A 19936-nucleotide genomic window follows, 5' to 3' on the forward strand; every position below is an offset into this window, starting at 1 on the left:
GAAAAGTAGTAATATTATTAAGTCATACCATGTTGATTATTGAAGATATTTTATTTAAATATCTCTTTAAGGACTTGGCTATCATTATGTCTCATCCTACCATTTAATGAAATTGATTAGACACATAAATAAAAAATATGATCATAGAGTAACTTTGATTCGAAAAAAAAAGAAAAAGAAAAAGAATGATGCTTATGTTAATAGGGTTCACCTAAGGAAGAATAGGAGAGGAACATGGGATTATAGCTCCAGTGACAGTTAGATAGCTCTTGTTAGTTAGAATAGTGAGAGTGAGTTGGTCAGAATAATCAGAACAATGGACTATAAGAAAGAACAGAACTAGAAAGTTATGAATTGACTATGGAAATTGTAATTTGCGGACATAGGAAAAAAGTAAAGTAGTTACTTTATATATGTAATTATTAGTTAAATGTGTCATTCTGCAATTATAAGTTGCTTTAGCTAGGTACCCATGTTGTTTATATGATTTCAATTTGGCCTTTGTTGCTGATTTTGCATAAAGTGAAGAAAACAAAACAAAAAGATGCAAGGAAAGTAGGTGTTAAGCATGTGAGGAGAAATCCTAACCTTGAAAGTTGTTTAAGACAATTAAGAAATTGGGATGAGATTTGTAGGAGGATGACTTAGTGACGTTGAAGTTGTTATTTTGTTTTTTGGTTGTTGTAGGGAATCTAAGTTAAGTGTTAATGTAACTTAATTATGAATGACAATTGTCTATTTTGGTCAATATAAGATGATTATATGTGTCTCGGTTAAGATAAAATATTTCTATGTATTTTGTTTATGAATGACAATTGTCTATTTTTGTAAAGACAAGATCCTTCTACGTATTTTGATTATGAATGTTATAAATGACAATTGTCTATTTTTGTTAGATTAATTCATTTTATTAATCATTTTACTAGTTAAATTTCAAGTTGATGAAATTGATGATACATGGCATGGAGAAGAAGATCAAGCTGGTTCTACCTACACGGTTATTTTACCTCTTTTGGAAGGTAATTTCAGAGCAGTTCTTCAAGGGAATGATCTAAATGAAATTGAGACATGTGTGGAAAGTGGTAAGTATATTCTTTAGAACAATTCCATAACAAAATATCATAAAAGATAAAAATAATGCAATCAAATTTAATATCTTTAATCCTCGTAGATGTGTTCTAGTAGATGTGTTTGAGATTTGTTCAAGGAGTGTCTCAGGTGTGTCAAAGCAAATAAAAAAGCTTTTAATGGAACACTTGTCTGAGTTGCCAAACATGTGTTACATACGAGTGTTGTATAGATGTTAGACACGCCTAATCCAGAAATATCCGTCATCAACCGATGCATATGTATGCATGGTAATTTTTGGCTATGTGGCTGATTGCAGGATGTCCTGATGTGGAGAATAGTGAGAGTTAGTTAGTTAGTTAGTTAGATGCAATAATTAGAAGAATGGCCTATAAGAGAGAAGAGAACTAGAAGGTTATGAATTCACTATGGAAATTGTAATTTGTGAAATAGGAAAAAGGTAAGAAAGTCTCTCTCCAATAACCTCTCTCTCTATGATCATTTCTCTTTTGCCTAAAATAAAACCATTCTTTTTTGTTTTCTTTGCATTGTTCAGCTGCATGGATCAAGTGACACCATAATGTTCTATGATATAACATATCTCTATTCAAGTCTTTAATAATTTCTCTTATAGTACTATGCAGGGATTGTTGGAAGATATCCAAAGATATGCGGGGGCATGGCGTCGAGCACAAGAAGAACAGAAAGTGAGGTTCATCCAACATGAATCGCGCCTCAAAAGATTGGAGCAATCAGTGAAGAGACAAGTAACTGGGATGAAGAGACGAGTAAACGCGATGGAGACGAAAAAGAATGAATCAGATAATAAATGGATGACAGGAGATGCAATTGCATTTTCCCATCTAAGTGGTATGTTTTAACATCACAAAAGTAAATCCAACATTTTTTATTTTTTTTATAATAATGGTTAATTTTCTTTATGATGTGAATTTGCAGGAAAAGTTATTTACATCCCAAAGAATGTACCTTTTACAGTGAACTTGAATTCCCTAGAATATGAAGTTTTTACATTAGTCCCTGTGAAGGAATTAAGAGATGGTGTGAAATTTGCTCCTATTGGTTTAATTAATTCAAGAGGGGTTGTGAATGTTACAGAATGGAATTGTTGTGGACCTAATGCAAGTACAGATGTTACCAATGTTAACATGAAAGTTTTTGGATGTGGCAAATATGCTGCATATTCATCAGTTAGGCCTAAGTTGATAGCAATTGATTCACATATGGTGGAATTTAGTTATGATCAAGAATCTGGATTGGTCACTATTGAATTGAAAGTACCAGAGGTAGTAGGATTGTGTCAATGGGTTATTTCTTTTTATTTATGAAATATAAATGAACCAGATATTTTTCACTTTAGGTAGTGGAAATTTTATGACTCAAATACTTGGATTTATGTTTGTACTTGTAATGCCTAATAATTCTGATAATGAATCACTAGAAACATATGAATGAATATATATCAAATTTCTTGTAATATACATGTGCACTTATCTGGTTGGTGTATATGGACATTTTGTTTCTTTTTTATTTTAATTTTCGGCAGTGTACTATACTGGAAAAATACAATTGATTTTATACCAGAAGTATTGTATTTGTTTGTTATTAGCCCATTCATAAGAATTCTCTAAACAAACCGTATTAGCCTCACCACTTTATGGTGAATCACAATTCTAGTATACATGTTTGTTTGTCCTTATTTATATCAATTTGATATCATTGTTATTCATATATTTTTGACTGAAGATTAATAATTTATTAACTTATTATTTTATTTTTTTTCAGAAACAATTAATTTTTTTAACATTAAATATCATATTATGAAGAGACCTATACTGCAAAGACTAATTAGAAAATTAGATAATGTCATTTCAAACTTATTCTTGATGGAATTATTCAAATGTAGAAATATTATATTGAAATTTGTGTTTTTCACTCATTGAGAGTTGAAACATTGGTTTTTTCAATAAAATTTCTTTTTTATAGGGCTATTTTTTCATTTGAATACTTTTTTTTCAAAGATGGACAAAATAGTATAAATTATATATATATATATATATATATATTTTGTTTCTGAAAGAACTATTATTATTGTTGTTACTTCAAACAATAATAAATAATAATTGATGATAATAATAACAACAATAAATACTCATTGAAAAAAAAAACATAAATATAACACACGCCTTTAATTTTCTCTCGTTTTCTCTGAACTCAACCCTCTATTTACGGAACTCTCTCTATCACACTGCCGGCCGGCGATTTTCCATCTCCGGCGCTGAAATTCACCGACGAACATCTTCAACCACAACCACAGGTTCGTTTCTCATTCTTTTAAATTTCTTCAATGCTTCAAATCGTATCTCAAATCATGCATCGATGCTTCAAATTTCACATTATTTACAATTGGTTAAAGCCTTGGTTAAAGTTTGGTTAAACCCTTAAATTTTCAGAAAACACACAAAACCTTGGTTAAACCCTCAAATTTGCATTCCATTTTTGCAGTGTGGTGTAGAGATACGTACATACATAAAGACATGTTTGGGAGAGCAATTTTAAAGCGCAGCAAAGAAGTGCTTCTGATTCAGAAGCAGCTCAGAGGGAGCAGCAGAATCATCCCTTTCTCTCATCCTTCCACCCATCAATCATTCAAGTTTCTTACCCCTTCCATTTCCTCCCATTTCTTTCGTGCTTTCCGATCTCATCCTATTCCTAAGGTTCTCTTTCTTTTCCTTTTTTTCGTCTTCCAATTTCTCTTTATATGCTTTTATTTAATATTAAATGTTAAGTTTATGATATTTATTATTTATTTTTAGTTAAATTAAACATTCAGATGGTAAAGTTGTGAACTATGAAGTTGTTACATTGACACATATATGGACACCAAACACAACACTAGCACATTGATAACAATTTGAAAAATTGAAAGTAGTTGAATACAACATGTGCCGGTGTAGCATCGGAGAACAAACACGCCTCAATTTAAAGTGTTGGTGCTGCATAGTTTGTGAATTTGATAACCAACAACATTCCCCACATATTTTGAAAGATCATAAATATTTCTTTGAAGTTATGTAAAATACATCAACCTACCTCCCAAGTTTCAACCCAATTGTGATCATTCCTGGAAAAATATAATTTTTTGTCACGTTTGCAAAAATATTTGTTTTTTTACAATTGTATGTTATCAAAATGGTGATCCAACATGAGACAAGTAGGTAAAAAACTAACGTTATCTGATTAGTAATTACAATTGTGGAAGTTTTTAACAACAAAGTAGGTAAAAAACTATGAATTTATCTGACTAGTAATTACTTGTGTGAATTTTGTGTTCGTGTTGTTAGTTTTGGAGTTTTGAGAAAATAGTTGTGGCTCTCTTATGGTCATCATGTGCAGTTCACGAGGAACTTCTCTAGTGTGGTGTCTGCCGGGGCCAAACATAAGGAGGGGTTGAAGTTGCTTGTGACAGGAGGTTCTCATGCCCAAAAGGTGGTTGGGATTTGGCTCTTTGGATCGGCTGCATGGGTGTTTAGCATGGTGGTACTTGGGGGTTTAACCAGACTAACTAGATCCGGTCTTTCAATGACTGATTGGAAATTCACGGGTGAGTTCCCTCCTTTGTCAGATGAGGCGTGGTTTCAAGAGTTTGAGAAATATCAACAGTCACCTGAATACAAGCGGTAACGTGCAAACACTTGCTTGCTTCAGCTGAGCATATACTTTAATAAACTTATATTTGTACACGTCTAATTTTTCATGAAGTCTCTTCTAAACTTGATCGCTGTCAGGAAAAAATTAACTAATTGTGTGTCTAATACTATATAGATGATAATTAGTAAGATAAAGTGTATAATGATTTACCAAATTCATTGACGTTTTTGGAACCGGCTTTATGGAATTGTGTAATTGAACAAGCTTGTTTCTTATTAAAGCAGAGTACTAGTTACAATTTTAGTATTGATTATGCATTTATTATTCTATTACAAAAATGAAATGATTGGAAATGAATTAACACATTCTGAATTTTAATAAAAGTTATAATAATACTTTGGTGCACACTTCTTGCAGTGTTAACAAAGGGATGACGATTGAAGAATTCAAGTTCATATATTGGATGGAATATGGTCACCGTATGTGGGGGAGAGCACTGGGAATTATGTTTGCTTTACCGTTTTCATATTTTCTTCATAAGGGGTATATTACATTGAGATTAGGACTGAGACTCTCTTCTTTGTTTGCCCTTGGTGCTGGTCAGGGTCTCATTGGCTGGTGGATGGTTAAAAGTGGTTTAGAGGTTGGAACATAAAGAAAATTATCTCATCTGTTTGTTTCGATTTCAATTGACCAGAAGAGTCAGACTCTAATAGCATTTTCCTTCCTCAGGAACCCCCAACTGAATATTCTCAGCCAAGAGTAAGCCCTTACCGTCTTGCCGCTCACCTTACATCAGCATTTGCTATTTACTGCGGTCTGTTTTGGACTGCACTTAATGTTGTTATGCCTGAGCCTCCTGCCGAATCACTGACATGGGTCCGTGGGGCAGCTAAAGTGAGGAGACTTGCATTGCCAGTCAGCCTACTTGTTGGTCTTACTGCTGTCTCTGGTGCATTTGTTGCAGGAAATGATGCTGTATGTTAGCTTGTTCAACAATTTTGATGCATATTTTATTTTTACTTGAAATGATAGTTGAATCATTAATGAGGATAATAGATGATCATTCTGTTTACATGTTGATTGCCAGGGGCATGCATTTAATACTTTTCCGAAGATGGGTGATACATGGATCCCTGAAGACATTCTTGAAATGAAACCTCTGATTCGAAATTTCTTTGAGAATACAGCGACTGTACAGGTATTATTATTATCTATGCTAATTTATTGATGAAAAGTTAAAACTTGTAGGCTTTGTTTCTTGACTTGTTTTTCTATTGCCTTTTTATTTGATCTTCAAGATTGCTGACAATCTTTCCTTTATTTCTTCAAATATTTAAAAAGTTGTAATTAAACATGCATTAAGCATTGAGCTTTTATGTTGTTAGACACTTAAAAACTGGACTGCCATTCTGCCAATGCATGGAAATTTAAGAACATAATTTTTTTATACATGTTTTGTTATAACAGCTCAATCACCGGATCCTTGCAACTGCAACTCTAATTTCTGTGAGTGCCTTATGGTTGTCAACAAGAAAACTGGACATACATCCTGCAGTACGGTCTGTGATCGGAAGCGTCTTTGGCATGGCATCTCTTCAGGTTGTTATTTCAAATTTCAGCTTTAAATGTTCTGTAACATTTTTTGTTAAATATTGTTGGGATCCTTCTTTGCTATTATCACTGGCCATCTATCTACCTTTTGATAAATTGCCTTTTTTGTCGGAACTGAATACTCAAATGTCAAACCGGTTGCTCTGTCAAATTTCCTGGTGTTTGTTTTATCAGAAAAAATCTATCATGGTTTCACGGTGGCTTTTATAATTTCATTATTTAATTGGTTTGTATGGCTACAGGTCACCTTGGGAGTTTCGACGCTTCTTTCATATGTACCTGTTTCATTGGGTACTGCACATCAGGCTGGGGCCTTAACACTTCTGACGTTTATGTTACTGCTTAATCACACGGTTCGAAGGCCGTCCTTAGCCCTTCTCAAATCTCTGCCTCAGGTTGTCAAGGCAAACTAATTTACAAGAGTTGAAACTATTATTATTCTACTATTATTATTCTCAGGTTAAGCCTGGCATTGAAGCTCCTTGTCCAATTGGCGATTTTCGGAATCTTCTTTATTTAGTTTGTACATTTGAAGCCTGAAAATTTATGATGATACTTAATAATTGATCTGTTAATACTTGATAATATCATCTGTTATTTATGTAACTGATGCTGAAAATTTGTGCAACTAATCATAATGTTAAGTTATACATTTCCAAGGCACAAATGGCTCTGGTATAGGTTTGTTGTTCAAGGCACGTGAAAATTTCCAAGTTGAAGGTAGTATGGGTAAGAAGCAAGAAAAATTCAGCTTTGCAATTGACTTTTTAGAAATGTTTGAAATGAGAATCTCAAAGTTGAAAAACAATCAATTCTAATGTATTACTTGTGGTTGTGAAACGTGTTATTAAAAAAATGTTAAAAATTAGAATCTAACTGAAAAATAAGTGACCACTAACTTTCGTGTTTAGTTAACGCGTTCTTTTATTTATAGCCCATTTTTGGTACATGGCGTAGAAATGTTGTTTTCACTCTCCACGTTCCATATATAATAACATATATCAATCTCTAATTAAATTATACATCATCACATATTATCATAATAGTAACATATTTCAAAATAATAATATATTTTGATGCAGAAGAGTTATATGAGAACAATTGGTTAGGTGTCTAGTCACGAATTTGGATCTTTAATACAAAGACGTAATCGAAATGGATGATGTAATATAATTTTTGTAAGTATATACCATTCAACACCTTACTTTCAACAAGATTTTAAGCGAAAGTCTTACATACCCTGTAGCTACATATACATATATATTCTGCCTGATATATGTATGTCTAAACACACATATTAATCCACCATTAAAGGAAGGAGGAATCTTAGAAATTAATTAATGGGTGAGGAGGAAGCAATTAGAGAGAACGCTCCATTGATTGATCTCTACTCTTCTTCCGGTGATGTGTCAGTTAAAGAGCCTTTTAGGAAAACAGGTAATTAACTCTTGCTTAATAATTTGTACTTCCTCCCCCAAAAGTGCTTTTGTATATGTAGAAGAGTACTGTGATTAATTTTCTTCATAATTCCTCCTAAAAGTTTCTAAATCTACTTCTCAAATTTCCTGCACAGGCTCTACAACCAGATTTTGATTAGCTAGTAGTCTCATGTAGATTTTTTTTAGATGACAAAAAAAGTTTTTTTTTTTTTTAATTATTGGACTGGTTGGTGTAGCACATATATATAACTATTTTTTAATGGTATGGTAAAGAAACTAGTACTATAAGATTTCAAATCCGAACTGATATTTTGAAATGCTCCAAATTAATTTATTTGCAAAAAGTAAATTAAAATCAATTTCTATGTAAACAAAAAGAATGTTTTAAAACAAACTCTTCTAACCTTATGCGTCTAATATCATGATTGTGATGCTTACGTACCATTCAAAGGATTTTTTTACTCAGTTAAAGGATACATAGCTAATTTTATTAATAAATTTTAATTGCTCACTATATATTAATTCATCCATCCCATTTATCTAACAATTTCATATAAATTAAAAATATATATATATATATATATATATATATAAATAATTCTTTTTACTAAATTACGCTCGTCAAATATTAATATATTTACTACTATTTTAAATACAAAATAAAATATATGAGATTGAATATTAGTTAAAGAATATAATTAAAAACATACATTAATATTACTTTAAACGATTGAGATTTTCAATTATTTTAAAATATTTTTTTTATAAATAAATCAATTATTATTTATATGGCGTGATTTGATCAGGTAATATATGGAGTGCAGTGGCACATATAATAACAGGGGTGATAGGAGCAGGTGTATTGTCACTAGCATGGTCTTTGGCACAATTAGGTTGGATTGCAGGTCCTGTGTGTATTATACTCTTTGCAGTCACTACCTATATTTCAACCTACCTTCTTTCTGATTGCTATAGATTCCCTCATCCTCAACATGGGAGCATTACAAGCTCCTCATACATGGATGCTGTCAACTTGTACTTAGGTTGGTAAAACATTTTCATTGTGCTGATGGTCAATATGTTTGAATAAATATTTAAATTAATGCATTATCAATATTCTAAAATGATTTTTGAAATTGTAAAAATGTGAAGCAAGTTCACATGCCTCTTTTTATATAACTTATTATATGTACATGTGATACTACTGTTAACTTAGTTTCAAATGTATATTTCATATTATCAGTTTCATATGTATTTTCTTTGCAAATATCAAACACGTATAATCTGATTAATATTTTATAATTTTAATTATTATTTTAGAATATTGCTAATGAGAACACTAAATTGTTAAAATTGTGCAACTTTGAAAACCAAATTAGATAATTGCTAGTTTATATTTTGACTTCATATCTCTTTTAATTATTTATATCATAAAATATTAAATTTTTTCAGTTTATTTTTTAATTTCACAATTTTGATTTTTGTTGATTTATAATTTTTACAAAATTTAAAAAATAAGGTAGTATTTTTATTATTTTATAATTATCAATCATTATAAACATATTAAATGGAGAAAACACTTGATCACTCTATTTATGTATATACTTATAATGAAAATAATTAGGAGCGATGTGGGGAAAGGTGTGTGGAGTGTTGGTACATGTGAGCTTATATGGGACTACATGTGCCTATGTCATTACATCTGCTACCAGCATCAGGTAAACTTTTTTATTTTATTTTATGGGCTTACAAATAATATAAAAAACCATAAATAAAACATATTTCTATTATTCCGTTTAATAATTTAATATAAATAAAAAAATTTACTAATTCAACTGTTGATTATTGACATAATATATAAATGATTAAACACACAAAATTTTATTTAAATTTGAAATTTATAACAATGTAATCTAGTCATTAATATTTACTTTTTTTTTAAGCTTATTATACGTTTATTTGAAATTATTTATTAAAGTTTCAAATAGCTTTAAAATTTTATAAAAATTTATGGAGTTAATATACTGAATAAGAACTTTTGATTTGACTGTTCAATCAATAAAATTTCGTTTATATTAAGTTACTAAGCGATAACTACTCCTGAAGTTAACATATTTCCGCCTAATTAAAATTATTACATTGATCGCATACAAGAATTCTCTTTTTTTTTTCATAACCATATTATTGGTTTGAAGTACACACCAACTTTACTCATGACTATAATTTTCGATGAGAAATTTAATTGACCACGTTTAGTAGGTCTCGTATTCCAACCACGTTTTCACCATATAGATATTTCTTAGTGATATTCCATTAGACAACCATCATAATTATTCAATTTAATGTCATACTAATATTGTTATTCATGTTGTAATGGCACATTGATTGGTGTTTCTACAACACAAAGAGCAATTTTGAAATCAAATTGTTATCACAAGGAAGGGCATGAAGCACCATGTAAATATGGGGATTCCGTGTATATGTTGGTGTTTGGACTTGTTCAGGTCATAATGTCTTTCATACCTGATCTCCACAACATGGTATTGCTTTCAATTGTTGCAGCTATTATGTCCTTTACATATTCATCTATTGGACTAGGACTTGGTATCACAAAAGTTATAGGTAATGTTCATTTTGATTCATTATGGTTTTTTGTTTACTTGTCAATTCAACCTTTCTAATCATTAAAGCAATGGAATGAAGAAAAAAGTTACTTATTTGAACTTACATACAAACAAAACAAAAAGAAACTGATAATTAATTAAGATTTGTTTTCTCTGGCTATTTGAGTTTCTATTATAAGTGTTTAATTAAATTACACTTCTTATATTAAAATATTTTTTTTTGGTTTATTTAAACTTTTTTATTTACCTAAATACTTTTAAGATTATTTGGGAAAGTTATGAAATCAACTTATAATATGTTTACAATTTATTTCTATAAGCTCTTCATGATAACTTATGAAAACAATTTATTACTTATATAAAAATAATTTAATTATATTTTATCTTTTGTTATATAAATAAACTTCTATGATATATTATTTTATGTATGTAGATGCAAAATATAATATGATATTTTATAAGAATTAGAGAGCTAAAAGAAATCAATGTATCATAAGACTAATGGATGTACTTGTAGAAAATGGAAGAATTATGGGGAGTGTAGGTGGAGTACCAGCTTCAAATTTTGCAAACAAGTTATGGTTAATCTTCCAATCACTTGGTGATATTGCTTTTGCTTATCCATACACTGTCATTCTCCTTGAGATACAGGTACATTTTATGTAGCATTGATACTTTAGATCAAAGACGTTTCAGTGTCTGACACGTGTTAGTGTTAGTCCCGACACAACAATGACACATGTGATTACATTCAATTATTTATATTTTTTCAAATCATTATTAGTGTTGACATGCAGTGTTAGAATCATGTATGTGTCAATATTTCACACAGACATAATACATAATTTAAGGCTGAATCAAAGCATTTAATAATTGATTTATTTGTTTTTATTGAACAAAGGACACTTTAGAGTCTCCTCCACCAGAAAACAAGACAATGAAAAAAGCCTCAATGATTGCTATCTTGATTACAACATTCTTCTACCTTTGTTGTGCATCCTTTGGATATGCAGCTTTTGGAAATCAAACACCGGGAAACCTCTTGACAGGTTTTGGATTTTATGAGCCTTACTGGCTTATTGACTTTGCTAATGCTTGCATTGTTCTTCATTTGGTGGGAGGATATCAGGTAATATATAATGCTACCAATCAAATTTGACATCTTGTTATGCATATTAGTGTTTGACTCTCTAATACATGTTGTTATATTCAATTTATATTTCTTCAAGTTTTAAAAGTATTTATGTTGTTAGTGTGACAAAATTGTCGTATCTAGTATATGTGTTTGTTGATCGCACTCTTTCACAGTCTATTTATGTTATCTAAACTAAAATCATTGTTATGATTCTTCTATATGATTTTTTTTGTTTCAATTCAGATTTATAGCCAACCAATATATAGTGCTGCTGATAGATGGTGTTCAAGAAAATACCCCAACAGTGGTTTTGTGAATAATTTCTACCAAATGAAACTGCCTCTATTGCCAGCTTTTCAGCTGAACGTGTTAAGGATATGTTTTAGAACAACTTATGTAATTTCCACAACTGGAATTGCAATCATGTTTCCTTACTTCAATCAAGTTCTAGGAGTGCTAGGAGCTTTTGGATTTTGGCCATTGACTATATATTTTCCAGTAGAGATGTACTTTGTACAAAATAAAATTGAAGCTTGGTCTAGAAAATGGATTGTTCTTAGGACTTTTAGCCTTGTTTGTTTTTTGGTGACAGTAATGAGTCTTGTTGGATCACTTGAAGGAATCATAAGTGAGAAACTAAGCTAAAAGGTTTATGCCAATACCTTCAAAGGTGTTTAATCTGTCCTAGTTTGTTGTCTTTTTGGCCTTATCTACCATGTAATTAATGCTACATAAGCAACTCTATACACATGTAAAAGCATGTATTGATATAAAATTATTAGAATTTAGCTCAAAATTTGTGTAGATCACATCAAAGTTTTGTTTCTTTTTTATAAAAAAAATTAAGGAATTTTGACTCACAATTACAAAAATTAATCTCTTGAATAACTGATATCTATTTAAAATATTGATATATATTTTATTATATGCATTCATTAAAGATCGAACTCTGATTAAATGATTAATTAAGAGACTCAAACATTTACCAGTTATATCCTATGATATTTTGTTCATTAAATTGCCATAATATAAAATAACATTACAATATTTGTCATGAGTTAGCATATAGTTTTGTTTTTCAAAAGGACTACATTTGTAGTTTTCTATATTCATTGTGATTTAACATTCACTTGGCACCTATATGAAGACTCTCATTCTCTATATTTTCATTTATTTAATTTCAATTGTTAAATCTCATTTTTTTAATTTTTTATTTTTTTCAAAAAAATGCATAAAACTAATAGAACAAAAACTATACTTTCTCTTGAAAAGACCAACACTAATTACAATTTTACCCTCATCATAATTCGAGATTTCAATTTTGTCTTGAGCCCTAATTATCACCGTTGCTTCGAGCAGACACTCTCGCAACCGTGTCTCTCTCTCCGCCACCGTTTCTCTCGCGGCCGTCACTCTCCCACGACCGTCTGTCTCCCCCGCCACCATCTCTCTCGTGACCGTCTCTCTCTCTCTCCCGCCACCGTCTCTCTCGTTACTATACTGGTTCGCGATTTTTACTTGTTGTTCCATTTTTGCATTTGATTTTTAAGAAGTAATAGTTTCAATTTATGATGTTGAAAAGTGCTAATGTTTGATCCTCATAACACACTCAAACCTCCACGGAATCACAGTTTCACATTACTCTAATTTTCTTTTCGTGTAGAAGAATTTGACAAATGGCCTCTGTCATTAGGGTTTTCATTTCTAGAGTTTCACTTTTTTCTTTCTTTCCAATTCTTACCTTTAAAATGTTGCAATTTTTCAATTGCTACTCCATGATATTCAACAATACATCACTAACAAAAACAACACTGATGCATTAACATATTTTATTTTATTTGAATAACATTGGTTGCATTGTCTTCAGTATTGTCAATTGCGAAAAATAGTTGTTTGTTTGAATTCTGCTATGCTATAGGGCCGCTATAGCTCCTATTAAATAACATTTTGTACTAAATAAGATATTACGGAACAATAACAATTTGTTTAAATTATGCTATACTATCGTGCTAAAATACCGCTGTTTGACAACACTAATTGTCATTCACTTAGTTATCAAATTGATTTGCATAGCAGCCATGTTTTTGGCAAAAGCATTCGGGCGAAGATTCTTTGCTGCAGCTGCTGCAAGATCAAAACAATATTCAACTACAACTACTGCTGCTGCTGGCAGTCAAGGGCATAACCCTCTTCAAGAGTTCTTTGAGGTAGACAGGACCCCTGATGATGAAAAACCAGTTGTCTATGGTATGAAATGATTATGCATCTCTTATTTTCATTCTGAATATGAATACACAATTTAACTGATTTGCATTATAACCCCACTTTAAAAAAATGTTTGAATTTCTGTGTTGAGCTTTGTAATTTTTGTACTTGTGCCATTTCTAGTAATGGCCTTGTGTTATTGTTTTACCATTGTGGTTAGGTCGGAGTTGGAAGGCTTCTGAATTGCGTTTGAAATCATGGGATGACCTTCAGAAGTTGTGGTATGTGTTGTTAAAGGAAAAGAACATGTTGATGACTCAACGTCAAATGCTTCATGCACAGAACTTGCGTTTTCCTCACCCTGAGCGCTTACCGAAGGTATTTATTCACTATTTTGTTGCAACTGATCTACTTTACATTTGTTGTTTATGTTACCTTTTGTTATGTGGACGTTTTGTATAGAAAATCGCGATGGTGGTGTTTTAAAATCTTTTGATGAACAATGTTTGGTGTAAACCATGTGAGAGAAATTGAATCTTGAATGTTAAGCTTTTGTATTGGTAGGGGAAATTTGTGCATAGTTATCACCTATCGATGACTCATGTGTATTTAATTTACGTGAAATCAGGTGAGGAAGTCAATGTGCCGCATCAAGCACGTGCTTACTGAGAGAGCAATTGAAGAACCAGATGCAAGGAGGTCTGCGGAGATGAAAAGAATGATAAATGCTCTTTAAAAGGATATTTTCCCGATGCGATGTTGGGTATCCTGTAAGAATAGGGCATCTACTTTCATGGATGTTAGAAGATTGCTGACTAAGGCAGAGTGTTCAACTACATGATTTATTCAAAGTTTTGCCTTCTGTTGGATTCTAGCTTGGTTTTGTTTCTCTTTAGAGTCAATCTCAGCTGAAATATAATCAAACATTTATTGTTCCCTGCAGCCAATAATTATGGTTTTACTACTAACATTGCCATTGTGATAAAACTGCTGAATGTTCATAACATTACCTTTACGAACACCATCTGCTGAATGTTCATAACATTACCTTTGTGAGACTGTCTGCTGAATGTTCATAACATAGACAATAAGCTCACTCGTCATTAAGAGCTTAGATGGGTGAGCAGCAATCTGATAATAGTGGAATTTTAATGTACTGTTATTTAATCATCTTTCTTATGAAGACTTTCTCATTCTCATACCAAGAATAGACGATAATGCAGCTCAATTTATTAGAAAGATCAACAATATAATTGTTGGAAGAGAAAATCATGTATAAAAGAAAATTAGTGAATGAAGTGAAATAAATTAGACCATTGATGTGAACAAATGATGTGAACAAGGTTTAGGCAAATGATGAATTCGAGAATTGTCATATTGAAAACATTAAAAGAATTGTCCAAATGTTTGTTAGCAAAAAAAAATGCTACATTTAAAACTTAATTTTTAAATTGTTACAATAAGTTTATTCATCTCTTTTCATTTAGTTAAAGGAATTATTTCCATTTATTTATTGTTTTAAACATATTCTCCTATTTAAAAATTGACAATTATTTGTTCGGTGGCAACAAAAATAAAATAAAAACATTGTGATCACAATCCAAAATAAAAAAATATTTGGACATGCATACACAAATACAAATGAGATAAGGTAAAATATAAAAAATAATTAAATGAAGTATATTTTTAAATAATTAAATGATATATAGTTTTATGTGTGTCAAATAATTTTTATTTAAGTTGTGATCAAATAAATATTTATTTTAATTAAAACCTATGATGCATAAGTACATATACGGTATCAATACCGAATATAAGATACAACATTTTATAAGAATTTACAAAACAAGCATGTCAATAAAAAACATATTTTTTATATAATTTAACTAAAAGAGTTAAATTATTCAAGTTACCGTACAAATCAAAAAATTATGGTATATATGTACTTCACCATTTTAAAAGTACTCGTAATTTATAGATTAAAATGTTATTCGCATTCCGATCATCTATTTAAACGTTAATAAATTAAGGTAACTAAATTATTTTAAACACCCTTTTCATAGATTTTATTGAAAAATAAATATTTTTTTACGTAAAGTTTTCTAAAAATATCAAATTCAAACGTTAAATAAAAAATCTAAAATTTTCTTCTAATTCAGAACAAATTTTTATATTACGAAAGAAATAAGATTGAAAAAAATAAAGTAAAAAAACATTACCAATAAAATTTAATTTGCTTAATTTAAAAAATAAAAAAAAAATTACGCATTTAAACATTTCACAAAGTGTATAAATTGAACTGATTTAATAACAATTTTAATATATTTTAACTCACATAACATATAATTCAATAAAAATGAGTTATTTTGAAATTAAAATTAAATTTTTTATAATTTTGTATTATAATTTTATGAGAATTAGTTATACAATATCATATTATATATATATATATATATATATATATTATATGATACGTTTAAAATATTTCAAATTATTTTTTTTTTAACAAGAAAATTGAGATTTTTTAAATAAAAATAGAGGCCGTTAAGTGAACCCTATTGGCAAACCATGCGCCGCGAGTTCACCTCACTTTCCCGATTCATTCACTCATTCATCAAAAGAAATGAGAAATGATTAGAGTGAGACTCAATTCACAATTAAACTTATTATTCTAATCTTCTTCCTTATCTCAAACACAACAATACTACAAATAGTAATAACTCTGAATTTCATCCAACTCAATTTCGTAGCTTCTTAAATCTCTTTATTTCTGTTTTCGAACTAAACAAACATAACATAGATAGATTTATTAAGGTGCACTCACTTTATCACTTACACACTCAGATTTTTTCTTCTGTATTCTATTTTATTTTATTTACGTGCCACGTGGCATACCGTTACTACTTAACGAAACCCTTTTTTTTTTCAATTGCAATTCTCTGTCCCAGGAATTTTTTTTGCTATCTTGTTCTTCTGTCTGAAAATGGGAACAGCATCTTCTGATTCAAGTGACACCAACATCCCTTTGTTACTCACTCAATCGAATCCTATCAAAAGAACAGGTTTGTGTTGCTTAGTGGAATTTGAACAAACCACTATATTTTGCGATGCACTGTTTTTGTTGTAATCTCATTGATCTTAACTTTTTTCATTTACTTTACTATGTTGATGTTTAGTGTTGTTTTCAATGTTTGGAATTGAAACTATAATAATAATAATAGAGTATGCAAAATATTTTTAAATTGGACTGATAGAATGAAGGAAATTGTTAATTACAATAGGTGTGAGATGTTATTTATATATAGGTGCAACTAATTTAACTGATTTGCAACTAACATAACTAACTCTAACAAATAATCTTGTGATATTAATAATGAAATTGATAGATGTATAAATCATGATGTATGTTGTGTTATGATTAGGGACTGTATGGACAGCAGTTGCACACATAGTGACAGGGGTGATAGGATCAGGAGTGTTATCTCTTCCATGGAGCATTGCACAACTTGGTTGGCTTGTGGGACCATTATCCATACTCCTTATTGCTTCTTCAACTCTCTTCTCTGCTTTTCTTCTATGCAATACATATCGATCACCGAACCCTGAATATGGTCCTCACAGGAGTGCCTCTTATCTTGATGTTGTCAATTTTAATTTAGGTAACTTCATTTACTCCTGCTAATTAATTGATTGTATAAAAAAAAGTATTTTAATAATATTATAACTTGATAAAATGGATGTGTAACAAAAATTAGAGAGGAAAAAGTGAAGGTTGGGGTATGAAATGAGGAATCAAGAAGGAACAAAATAATGGACTGTTTTGATAAACAGTTGAAGGAAAGAGTCTGCTATTTAGTTAGGGAAATGTTATCATTTTGGCTTCCTTTTGTTGTATTAAGCATAACAAAGTGTAAATGTGTGTTTATAATTTGGTAATATTTCATCTAGTGATTTCTTTTTGCATATGTTTTAGGCAAATATATATGGTATTACATTTTCTATGGCAAGACTTCTATTCTGAGAAATGTTAACAATACATTGTCACATTGTTTTCAATACATTTATTTTCTTAGGTCAAATTTATATACATCTTATTAAAAGGAGAGCTAGTCTCAAACTCTCATAAAAAAGAGGGTGAATCTTGCATGATTTAGCGGTTCCCATATAAATTTCGCATGTGTTTAGATATTGTCTCCCTTCTGAGATGTTGATTTGGTGGTTACAGGAACAGGGAATGGAAGACTTTGTGGCCTGCTTGTGAATATATGTTTATATGGTTTTGGAATTGCCTTTGTCATTACAACATCTATCAGCTTAAGGTGTGTCAATGACTTATATGATGTAATTTCCTTTTCTTTGATCTTCTACTCCAATTAGGAACATGAGTCTGTCTTTGTCCTAAGAATCTCACTATACCTATATTGCTAGTATTGAATTTTCAGAGCTATTTGTATTTGTGGATGCAGATCAATCCAAGACTCAATTTGTAACCACAACAATGGGAGTGAAACAACAAGTGAACTTGCAGATGCATATTATATGCTGCTTTTTGGGATTGTCCAAATTTTTCTATCACAGATACCAAACTTACATAACATCAATTGGCTCTCAGTTCTCGCTGCGATTATGTCATTTGCTTATTGTTTCATAGGAATGGGGCTTTCCATCATGCAAATCATAGGTATGCATCACCATCTGAGTAATCTGATTGCCCTGAGTCTTTCGTTAGGCTTAGCATGACTGGCTTGTGCATGGACACTGGCTTGAAAATATATATTGGACAGATTATTAGTTTCGACGCCAATACATGGACATAACTTTCCAATAATCATTTTCCCAGAAAATGGATATGCTAAGGGTAGTATTGAAGGAGTCAGTACTTCTAGTGGAACTCAGAAGTTGTGGTTAGTTTCCCAGGCACTTGGGGACGTGTCATTCTCCTATCCTTTCTCGACAATTATTATGGAAATACAGGTATCTACTTCTTGATTCTCAGATAACAAAGTCGCACCTAAGGAAAAATATGAACTTGTTTGGTTTAAGAAAATGTATTATGTTTTTATTGTCACTTTCAATTGCAAACATATCACCTTATTTTTACTCGGCGTTCTTTTATTCAAGATTAGCACAAAAAATAAACAACTTTTTTATTGCTTTCATTAATCCCTATAAAAATTTGAAAATGGGAAATAAAATAATTTTTTAAAGCAAAATTGCTCCAGCTGTCCTTTAACTTGTAATTTTTTGTAACGAATTAGTCTTTTATGTTTTTTTTTCTCCATTTTGATCTTTTATCTGTTAAAACATTTTACAATGCTTTCCTTTTTTCCATTTTCTGTTTAAAAACACCGACATGTTTGATATAACTTGTCGTAATTGTTGAAGGATACTTTGAAGTCACCTCCACCAGAAAACCAAACCATGAAAAAGGCCTCAGTAATATCAGTAGCTATCACAACATTTTTTTACCTCTGCTGTGGAAGTGCTGGTTATGCTGCATTTGGCAATGATACACCAGGAAACCTTTTAACAGGATTCGGATCCTCCAAGTTGTATTGGCTGTTGGACTTTGCTAATGTTTGTATAGTGGTTCACTTAGTTGGTTCATATCAGGTACATATAATAAATGTACAATCATCAAATTTTAAAATGGTGCTCCCATATTATATGTCTCTTCGATTCCTATATTGTCTTAGAGTAGCATATTATTCTATGAAGCAATGACGCAATCACGGTCACATGACACTGACACTAGTTGACATCGATAATAATTTATAAAAGTGGAAGCAATTGCATATAATTGCATGTATCAGTATCGTGTCGGTGTTTGATATTGACACGTGTGACGTGTCAGACAAAGTTTTAATTTGAAGTGTCAGTGCTACATAGATGTTATGAAATCATTTTTGCCTAGACATTTTGTGTTTTCTGCCTCAAGGGTAATATTATGGAATGCGTGTTCATTTAACTCTGTCATCTACCTTGTTTCAATGCAGGTATACAGCCAGCCACTTTTTGCCAATGCCGAGAATTGGTTCCGTTTTAAATTCCCTGACAGCGAATTTGTGAATAACACATATACCTTGAAACTTCCTTTGCTGCCGGCTTTTGACTTAAGTTTTCTCAGCCTGTCATTCCGAACTGCTTATGTTGCATCAACGACCGTGATTGCGATGATCTTT

General features: G+C 30.8%; 5 protein-coding genes across 13 annotated transcripts in view; all 5 read left to right on the top strand.

Annotated features, from left to right (window-relative positions):
• The first annotated feature begins 923 nt into the window (after positions 1–923).
• Positions 924–2563, top strand: LOC140919292 (probable galactinol--sucrose galactosyltransferase 1). 4 transcript variants are annotated; one of them, XM_073365081.1, is made up of 4 exons: positions 927–1082; positions 1388–1528; positions 1703–1938; positions 2026–2563. In XM_073365081.1, the coding sequence occupies exons 2-4, from the start codon at positions 1497–1499 to the stop codon at positions 2412–2414; spliced, it is 657 nt and encodes a 218-aa protein (XP_073221182.1). In that variant the 5' UTR covers positions 927–1082; positions 1388–1496; the 3' UTR covers positions 2415–2563. The 4 variants fall into 4 exon arrangements, with proteins under 4 accessions (XP_073221181.1, XP_073221182.1, XP_073221184.1 ...); XM_073365080.1 differs by lacking the exon at positions 1388–1528 and having other exon boundaries at positions 924–1019; XM_073365083.1 differs by lacking the exon at positions 1388–1528.
• A 679-nt stretch (positions 2564–3242) lies between these two features.
• Positions 3243–6957, top strand: LOC101495733 (heme A synthase COX15). Its single transcript, XM_004491486.4, has 8 exons — positions 3243–3403; positions 3592–3803; positions 4483–4766; positions 5155–5380; positions 5470–5715; positions 5828–5938; positions 6208–6339; positions 6594–6957. The coding sequence occupies exons 2-8, from the start codon at positions 3624–3626 to the stop codon at positions 6762–6764; spliced, it is 1350 nt and encodes a 449-aa protein (XP_004491543.1). The 5' UTR covers positions 3243–3403; positions 3592–3623; the 3' UTR covers positions 6765–6957.
• Positions 6958–7448: 491 nt separating this feature from the next.
• LOC101497359 (probable amino acid permease 7) lies at positions 7449–12345 on the top strand. 4 transcript variants are annotated; one of them, XM_004491493.4, is made up of 8 exons: positions 7459–7788; positions 8597–8683; positions 8766–8833; positions 9415–9508; positions 10198–10412; positions 10932–11065; positions 11316–11543; positions 11793–12345. In XM_004491493.4, the coding sequence occupies exons 2-8, from the start codon at positions 8604–8606 to the stop codon at positions 12192–12194; spliced, it is 1221 nt and encodes a 406-aa protein (XP_004491550.1). In that variant the 5' UTR covers positions 7459–7788; positions 8597–8603; the 3' UTR covers positions 12195–12345. The 4 variants fall into 4 exon arrangements, with proteins under 4 accessions (XP_073221179.1, XP_004491549.1, XP_004491550.1 ...); XM_073365079.1 differs by having other exon boundaries at positions 7461–7788; positions 8615–8683; XM_073365078.1 differs by having other exon boundaries at positions 7449–7788; positions 8615–8833.
• Positions 12346–12820: 475 nt separating this feature from the next.
• LOC101497914 (uncharacterized) lies at positions 12821–14813 on the top strand. 3 transcript variants are annotated; one of them, XM_073364935.1, is made up of 4 exons: positions 12821–13052; positions 13602–13796; positions 13975–14132; positions 14383–14813. In XM_073364935.1, the coding sequence occupies exons 2-4, from the start codon at positions 13628–13630 to the stop codon at positions 14488–14490; spliced, it is 435 nt and encodes a 144-aa protein (XP_073221036.1). In that variant the 5' UTR covers positions 12821–13052; positions 13602–13627; the 3' UTR covers positions 14491–14813. The 3 variants fall into 3 exon arrangements, with proteins under 3 accessions (XP_073221036.1, XP_012568697.1, XP_004491551.1); XM_012713243.3 differs by having other exon boundaries at positions 12873–13052; positions 13623–13796; XM_004491494.4 differs by having other exon boundaries at positions 12874–13052; positions 13626–13796.
• A 1511-nt stretch (positions 14814–16324) lies between these two features.
• The window catches only part of LOC101498232 (probable amino acid permease 7), a 4623-nt gene continuing 1011 nt past the window's right edge, over positions 16325–19936 (top strand). The window contains exons 1-8 of the mRNA XM_073364939.1: positions 16325–16568; positions 16703–16816; positions 17177–17413; positions 17980–18073; positions 18221–18435; positions 18595–18728; positions 19140–19367; positions 19751–19936. Of these exons, the coding sequence (XP_073221040.1) occupies positions 16738–16816; positions 17177–17413; positions 17980–18073; positions 18221–18435; positions 18595–18728; positions 19140–19367; positions 19751–19936 (1173 nt within the window). The 5' untranslated portion in view covers positions 16325–16568; positions 16703–16737. The remainder of the gene's footprint in view (positions 16569–16702; positions 16817–17176; positions 17414–17979; positions 18074–18220; positions 18436–18594; positions 18729–19139; positions 19368–19750) is intronic.

This window comes from Cicer arietinum, chromosome 2 (assembly GCF_000331145.2).
Source record: "Cicer arietinum cultivar CDC Frontier isolate Library 1 chromosome 2, Cicar.CDCFrontier_v2.0, whole genome shotgun sequence".
Lineage (NCBI taxonomy): Eukaryota > Viridiplantae > Streptophyta > Magnoliopsida > Fabales > Fabaceae > Cicer > Cicer arietinum.